General features: G+C 49.7%; 1 protein-coding gene across 1 annotated transcript in view; it reads left to right on the top strand.

Moving 5' to 3' along the window:
• Positions 1–8,242, top strand: part of LOC101848694 (nascent polypeptide-associated complex subunit alpha, muscle-specific form) — a gene marked incomplete at its 3' end in the record, with an annotated part of 29,595 nt that extends 21,353 nt beyond the window's left edge. The window contains 5 exon segments of the mRNA XM_013088622.2: positions 1,547–1,635; positions 2,445–2,675; positions 3,700–3,931; positions 4,281–4,552; positions 6,877–8,242. Of these exon segments, the coding sequence (XP_012944076.1) occupies positions 1,547–1,635; positions 2,445–2,675; positions 3,700–3,931; positions 4,281–4,552; positions 6,877–8,242 (2,190 nt within the window).

An 8,242-nucleotide genomic window follows, 5' to 3' on the forward strand; every position in this document is an offset into this window, starting at 1 on the left:
TCACACCAAGATGGCCGTGCTCTCTGTCGAGGTGCGTTACATGACACACGTGCATGTATACTCACATGCGAGTAGGCAAACACACATGCATGAATGCACGCAAACACACATGCTTGAATGCACGCAAACACACGAGGTGCGTTACTTTCACAACGTAAATACATACCAGCGAGTAGGCAAACACACCAAGATGGCCGTGCTCTGTGTTGAGGTGCATTACTTACACAATGTGCTTGTACACACACATGCACGAGTGCACGCAAACACCCACACACTCACACACATGAGCGTGTCATGTGCGCAATGTGTTTCTCTTTACTTTACTCCAACTCATGAACATGCACTAACTGACCGTTATTGTGTCCATGTGCTGCTTTTTACTTGAAAAAAAACATGTCCAAAAGGAATCAGGTCGTTATTGTTTCGATGTGTTTCTTTTATCCCAAACTAATGAATATGCAGGAAATGACCGTTGTTGCGTCAGTGCGCTTTTGTTTACTCAAACAAACATTTGCACAAAATAGGCATATCATTCATGGGTGGTTGGCGGGTGCTATGGTGGGGGGGGGTGTTTGTTTTCTGTTGGGATTTTTTCCAACAGAAAAACACATGTTGAATGTGGTGGCAGTAGCAGAAACGCTTGGAGCATGCTGATGGCTCGTGATGAACACTTTGCCGTCACAACTCACCAATCGACGAGAATGCCCAACATCCACTCCCGCCACAAAACGCCGTTCGGTGGTGTTTACGACCCATTTTCTTTGGATTTCCTCCCAAAATGCCTGTGATGGCAAGGGTTTTAACTATATGAGCCTTGAGATGGCAAAGTGTTAACCCTATCTGTACACCCTGGGGTCATTTTGTACCCCCGGGGTTGTATTTTTCACGTTTTAGATCAGTATTTCTCCAAAAATCATTTTGACAGACTGCTATGCAAAGCATACAGATCGGATTAACGAGTAAATTTCCTCTTAGGAAAGTGGGGGCACAGAGTTCCTCAGGTCGTATGGATACCATAGTAAAACACGACGTACGAATAGATATCTAGGGTTAAAGTAAAAATACTTGCAATTGCTTTACAATTGTTATTCTCTTCTCTCTCCTCCCCTCCCCTCCACCCCTCTTTCTCTCTCTCTCTCTCTCTCTCTCTCTCTCTCTCTCTCTCTCTCTCTCTCTCACGCCCCCCCCCCCTCTCTCTCTCTCCCTCCCTCCCTACCTACACCTGGTTTGATGCTATGAACATTGCAGATTGCTTAACCACATCTGTACACCCTGGGGTCATTTTGTAACCCCGGGGTTGTATTCTTCACATTTTAGAATACCTCTTGTACGAATATCTCTTCGGAACTTTCAGTATTCCTCAAAAAATCGTTTTGGCAGACTGCTATGCAACGAATTAACGAGTAAATTTCCTCTTTGGAAAGTGGTTGCACAGAGTTCCCCACGTCGTATGGATATGATAGTAGAACATAACGTACCGATAGAGTTAAGAATGTTGTTAATGATGACGACGATGATGACCGTTGCCTTTGTCGTGTCGTGTCAGGAGTGACGCCGCTACACACGGCCGTTGACAACGCTGACCTGTCGCAGGTACAACTGCTGCTGGCACATGGTGCGGAGATTGACATGACGGTAAGTGGGGGCTCACTGTCAGTTGTCATTGTTGTTGTTGTCAGCTGTCATGCAATTGTCACTGTCAGTTGTCATTGTTGCTGTCACTGTCAGCTATCACTGTTGCTGTCAGTTGTCATTAATGCTGTCAGTTGTCATTGTTGCTGTCACTGTTGCTTTCAATGTCAGTTGTCATTGTCGCTGTTACTGTCTGTTGTCACTGTTGCTTTCAATGTCAGTTGTCATTGTCGCTGTTACTGTCTGTTGTCACTGTTGCTTTCAATGTCAGTTGTCATTGTCGCTGTTACTGTCTGTTGTCACTGTTGCTTTCAATGTCAGTTGTCATTGTCGCTATTGTCAGGTGTTCAGATATGAAATGGTAAGGGGGGGGGGGGTCGGTGGGCAGATGAGAGAGAGAGAGAGAAACAGACCAGACGAACAGACAGCCAGAGAGGGAGACTGAGAGACAGAAAAGCGGGCAGGCCGAGATACCGTGAGAGAGAAAAATAGAGATAGAAGGAAGGAGGGAGAGGGAGAAATAGAGACAGGTAGGCCCAATGAAAATGGAAGGTTTTAAAATTATTTTTTTTCCAGTGGTATTTGTGCGCACTTAAATATAACAAAAGCCGGAGGTTTTAAAAGTTATTCGATATTTTTGCCCACTTTAACCCAACAAAAAACAGGATTTTTTTTTTCTCAATGGTAGGCCTACTTTGGCTCACACATAATAAAAACAGGAGACAATTATTTATTTTTCACCGGTAGGCTACTTTTGCCCTCTTTAACTGACATCCTATATTTTTCTCTCACCGACACTTTTCTGCTGTCAGGACGGTAAGAGCGGTCGCACGGCGCTGTTCCGCGCGGCTGAGAGCAACCAGAAGCTGATGGTGGAGCTGCTGCTGCGCAAAGGAGCCAACCCCGACATCCACAACTACGCCGGGGTCACGTGCGCCATGGCCGCTCAAGGTCGCAACCTCCACGGCGTGCTCAAGCTGCTGGGGTCGGTGGCCACTGACTACATGGACTATCACACCAAGATGGCCGTGCTCTCTGTCGAGGTGCGTTACATGACACGCGTGTATATACACACACATGCCAGTAGGCAAACACACATGCATGAATGCACGCATACACACCAAGATGGCCGTGCTCTCTGTCGAGGTGCGTTACATGACACACGTGTATATACACTCACATGCGAGTAGGCAAACACACATGCATGAATGCATGCAATCACACCAAGATGGCTGTGCTCTCTGTCGAGGTGCGTTACATGACACACGTGTATATACACTCACATGCGAGTAGGCAAACACACATGCATGAATGCATGCAATCACACCAAGATGGCTGTGCTCTCTGTCGAGGTGCATTACTTACACAAAATGCATGTATACGCACATGCAAGTTGGCAAACACACATGCTTGAATGCACGCAAACACACATGCTTGAATGCACGCAAACACACGAGGTGCGTTACTTTCACAACGTAAATACATACCAGCGAGTAGGCAAACACACCAAGATGGCCGTGCTCTGTGTTGAGGTGCATTACTTACACAATGTGCTTGTACACACACATGCACGAGTGCACGCAAACACCCACACACTCACACACATGAGCGTGTCATGTGCGCAATGTGTTTCTCTTTACTTTACTCCAACTCATGAACATGCACTAACTGACCGTTATTGTGTCCATGTGCTGCTTTTTACTTGAAAAAAAACATGTCCAAAAGGAATCAGGTCGTTATTGTTTCGATGTGTTTCTTTTATCCCAAACTAATGAATATGCAGGAAATGACCGTTGTTGCGTCAGTGCGCTTTTGTTTACTCAAACAAACATTTGCACAAAATAGGCATATCATTCATGGGTGGTTGGCGGGTGCTATGGTGTGGTTTGCTCCTTCTTTCCAATAAACTATAAAAAACCTATCGTCTTTATCTCCCCTCCTTTTTTTTGTGATATGTTACTCTCTTGTAACTCCTCTAAATCAAATCTTCGGCACTTATATGACCTTATTGCGTTGCAAGTGCCGTAAAACTCTTACTAAAACTAAGGAATGTCTCTCTCGTTTCAGGCCAAGCCGACGGTGTACATGAACGTCCCAGGCTCTCCGACCCCCTCGGTGATCAGGGGAGACAAATTGTTCCCGCTAGTGACGCAGCAGTTGCAGGACGAGGACGGTCAGCAGGTGCGAGAGCCGCAGCAGCGGGCGATTGTGTCGGCCGCCGCCCCTGTTACAGAGGTCAGCACGCCGCGGGAGACGCGCGTCTACCACAATGTGTTTGTCGTGTCGCAGGTCAACAAAGGTGAGGGACAGTGAGAGACATGCGTGTACCACAACATCTGTCGTCGTTATCTCCCCTGTCTTTATCTCCCCCCCCCCCTTCTTTTTTATGTTTGTTACTCTCTTGTAACACCTCTAATCTTCGGCACTTAGATGACCTAATTGTGTTTCAAGTGCCGTGTAAAACTCTTACAAAACTATAAACCCGTGGTTCTTTAACCCCCAAAAAATTGTTCAATCTTACATGCCACTTTATTAATTTTGCTATGTAAAATTCTATACATGATCTACTTTTCAAAAGTAATAATTTTTTTCCATTGTCACCCCCCCCACACACACACACACACCCACACCCACACACCCACACACAGGTGAGATGCGGCCCTCATTGTCCGAGCCAGCGTCGCCCGACAGCTCCCAAGGCCCCAGTCCCTCCTCCAGCACACCAGCCACCGCCCGACACGCCCTTACTACCGGAGGACTCCTCTCCCTCCCCGAGGTCTCCCTCTTCTCCTCCGCCCGCCTCACCTCCTCTCCGCGCCTCTTCTCCTCCTCCTCCCCCCGCAGCGGACCCTCCTCCCCTCAGATCATGTTACAGCCCGGATCGCCGCTGCCCGCAAGAGTTATGGTTCTTCCCTCTAAGGTGAGCAGTGGGGTCTCCGTCCTGTTGTGTACAGGCTTTTTACTTATTTAAGAGATTGGGGGGGGGGGGGGTAAGTGTTTTATGGCGCTCACAACTGCATACAGTTAAATATGAGTGTGCGGGACACATTAAACATTTTCATTTAGTAGGGAATATTGAATTTTGCCCGGGTGGCGGCCGAAGCCTGCTCATCGATTTTGGACCTCCAATCTTTAATTTTAGAGAAGCTATCAGGATTCAAACTCAGGACCTGTTGAATGAGAGGCGAACACCTTAACCTCTAGACCAGGGGAGCCCCACTACCTTTGAGTTTACTGACACTGTTGAACCAACGCCAACAACCACCTGTCCAAGACAACCACCTGTACAAGATTATCACCTGTCCTAGACTATCACCTGTACAAGACAGCCACCTGTACAAGACAGCCACCTGTCCAAGACAATCACCTGTGTAATACAATCACCTGTACAAGACAGCCACCTGTCCAAGACAATCACCTGTGTAATACAATCACCTGTACAAGACAGCCACCTGTCCAAGACTATCACCTGTACAAGAAACCTCTTTGCACTCTCCTCCTTACTATTTAGAAAAATATATTGACACTGCCTAAGACATCCGCCTGCGTAGTAGGAATGGGCAGGTACCGGTTCCCAGTACCGGAACTTCCGGTTCTACCAAAGGAGGTGTCAGTACCGACACCTGGCCTCCAGTACCGGCTCCGGGAAGGAGCCGACACCAACGGTTAATACCGGCTCTGAGAAGGAGCCGACGCGACAGGTTTTTTTTCTTACCGGGCCACGGGAAGTGTGCAGTGTGTAGGCCTAGGTATAGCAGCAGTGACGTCAGATGCACACAACGCAGCATAGCGGGTGACCTTGATACAGGACTTCAGATTAAAAATTGACAATCAAAAACGAAGTTTGCTTAAATTTATAATATGGCTTCAAATCAGGTTCCATGTGAGCCACTGCTTATTTTGATACGCTGATTCCGAAAATGAAATCAATTTTTAGCGGCGATAACTATTTTTAAAATTCTGCTTGCAAAGTTTAGTCCCACACGGCGGCAAACTTCAAAGGTATTTTTCGTCACAGTTCGCCTCTCCAATTCTGACTGGTGCGGGCGGCGCTGATCGTGGCGTTAGACGCAAGACGCGAAGTCTGTGACGTCACCTACTGGTGTCACTCCCAGTACCGGTGCCGGTACTGGCGGGTCTCGGCACAGTACCGAGACTGGATTTCGCTGGTACCGCCCACCACTACTGCGTGGGTGGTTGACAAATGCTATCTATCGTCCTCATCTCCCCTTCTTTTTTTGTGTTTGTTACTCTCTTGTAACACCTCTAATCTTCTGGCGCTCATATGACCTTATGCAATTGCGAGCGCCGTAAAACCTCTACTAAAACTAAACATCCGCCTGCCTAAGACAATCATTTTTTTCCTTGACAATGGATGGTTGTCCTGGACAATTTCCAAGGCATGTTATATCTTTTTGAAACAAGTAAATGACGAATTTATTTAAAAAGCCACAAGACACATACTATTGTAGGCTGCGGGCTAGAGGTGACTATGTCCACATTGCTTGTTTGGAGAAAAATGGATGTTCAGGGCAAGGACAATATACAGTGCAGCCTCTCTATAACGACATCATCTGGACCAGAAAAAAATGTCGTTAAAGAGAGTGCTCGTTATAGAGAGGCAACCAAAAATTACTAATGATATATAATGGGGAAAAGATCGGGACCTGGGCACCATGTCGCTATACAGGGGATGTCGTTATATATTGAAGGTTGTTATGTTGTTGTGGGTGGTTGGCGGGTGCTCTGGTGTGGTTTGCTTCTTCTTTCCTATCAAACATCTATCGTCCTTATCTCTCCTTCTTCTTTTTTATGTTTGTTACTCTCTTGTAACACCTCTAATCTTCTGGCGCTCATATGACCTTATGTAGTTGCGAGCGCCGTAAAACCTCTTCGTAAACTAAACTATCTCTCTCCTCATTCTTTTCTTTCCTTTACTACAGCGCAGCCTCTCTACAACGACATCGTCTCGTCGGGACCAGAAAAAAAAATGTTGTTATAGAGAGACAACCAAAAATATTACTAATGAAAAATAAGGAAAATATCGGGACCTTGGCACCAAGTTGCTATACAGAGTATGTCAATATATGTTGAAGGTCATGTTGTTATTGAGAAGCTGCACTGTATCTAGTATCACCTCTAATCTTCGCTACTCACTTTTATATGACCTATTTGTGTTGTTGCAAGTGCTGTAAAACTTTTACTTAACTAAAACTTGACACACTCCGCCCCGCCCGTCCTCAGATTGGCGCGAGACCGATGAGCACAGCCCGCAGCCCGGTGGAGAAGATGGACATGTCCGGACCGCCCGCTGCCCAACCGCTGCCACACCGACCTCGGCCGCCCCCACCACCACCAGCTCAGCCGGAACAGCGAGTGTCCAGCACCTCCTCTCCCCGGGGGGTCATCGACAAGCCGGCCGACTCCTCCTCCTCCTCCCCGACCCTCGCACCACCTCTTCGGATGACCTCATCGCCTGCTGCCAGCGTCGACAGCCCCGCCTCTGCATCGCCCTCGGGGCGTCTCACCTCCCCGAACAATTCTCCGGCGGCTGTCGACAAGGTGACCTTGACGGGAATCCAGGCCCGGCTGTACCAGAGGCTGCTGGAACACATGCACAGCATCGACTCCTCGCAGCCAGCTGCCGGCCCCGCGAAACTCGCCGTGGCAGGGGGTGTCGGGGGCGCTACTGCGGGAGGGGTTGGACAACGGAGCATTCTCCACCCCCCTTCCTCCACCGCCCTCTCCTCCTCCTCGTCCTCCTCGCGGATTTCTACGCTTCCCACGCCCCGCGGTCTCACTCTCAGCGACGTCGGTGGTGGTGTTGCAAAAGTTATCGGCAGTGGTCTTGGTGGTGTCCCCTCTCGTGTGGTTCAGGCCGGCCCCCGTCTTCGCGCGCCGCTCACCCGGAAAGTGGCGAGTCCCGAGGTGATAGAGGCGGGCGCGGTGAGGAAAGCCTACGTCGTGCCGACTCCGACCTACGCCGCCGCCGGCCGCCCGAAAGCCGCAAGGAGTCCGGCTGCCGTCACGCCGCGGTATTCCTCGCCACCCAGCAACCCCGACGTGCCCCTTAACCTCTCCTCCAAGCCCGCTATGGCCTCCGGTCTAAGCTCGGTCCCCGACTTGAGAACCGACATCGGCCTCCTTCCCAGCAGTCCCGTCCCCGGCGAGTCTCACGCAGCAGGCTCGCATGTTATTTCGATCGGCTTACGTCGGGCCAGCGTTGAGGGGACGGCGGCCTCCGCTACAGTGGTAGCCGCTCCGGTCGGCGTAGCAGCAGGAGGAGGGAGGCTGTCCCAGTACAAGATGCTTCTCCCGCAGTCTTCCTCCTCCTCGTCGCCGTTAGTGGGGGGCGACAACCACAGCGTGCAGGACTGGGGTTCAAACACCAGCGTGGTCATGGTGGAGGAGAGGGGCGTGGTCTCCAGCTTTCCACACATCACCAAGTCGGTGTCGCCCAAGACGGCTCATCTCGTGCACTCCTTGCTCTCCAGGAAACAGCAGCAGCAGCAGTCGGTTGCCGCTCACCCAGGCTCCTCCTCCTCCTCCCCTCTCTCGTTCGTCTCCGTAGCGCCCGATAACACTCCACGCCCACCCTCGTCGTCCTCCG

This window comes from Aplysia californica, unplaced genomic scaffold (assembly GCF_000002075.1).
Source record: "Aplysia californica isolate F4 #8 unplaced genomic scaffold, AplCal3.0 scaffold00776, whole genome shotgun sequence".
NCBI classification, from domain to species: Eukaryota; Metazoa; Mollusca; class Gastropoda; order Aplysiida; family Aplysiidae; genus Aplysia; species Aplysia californica.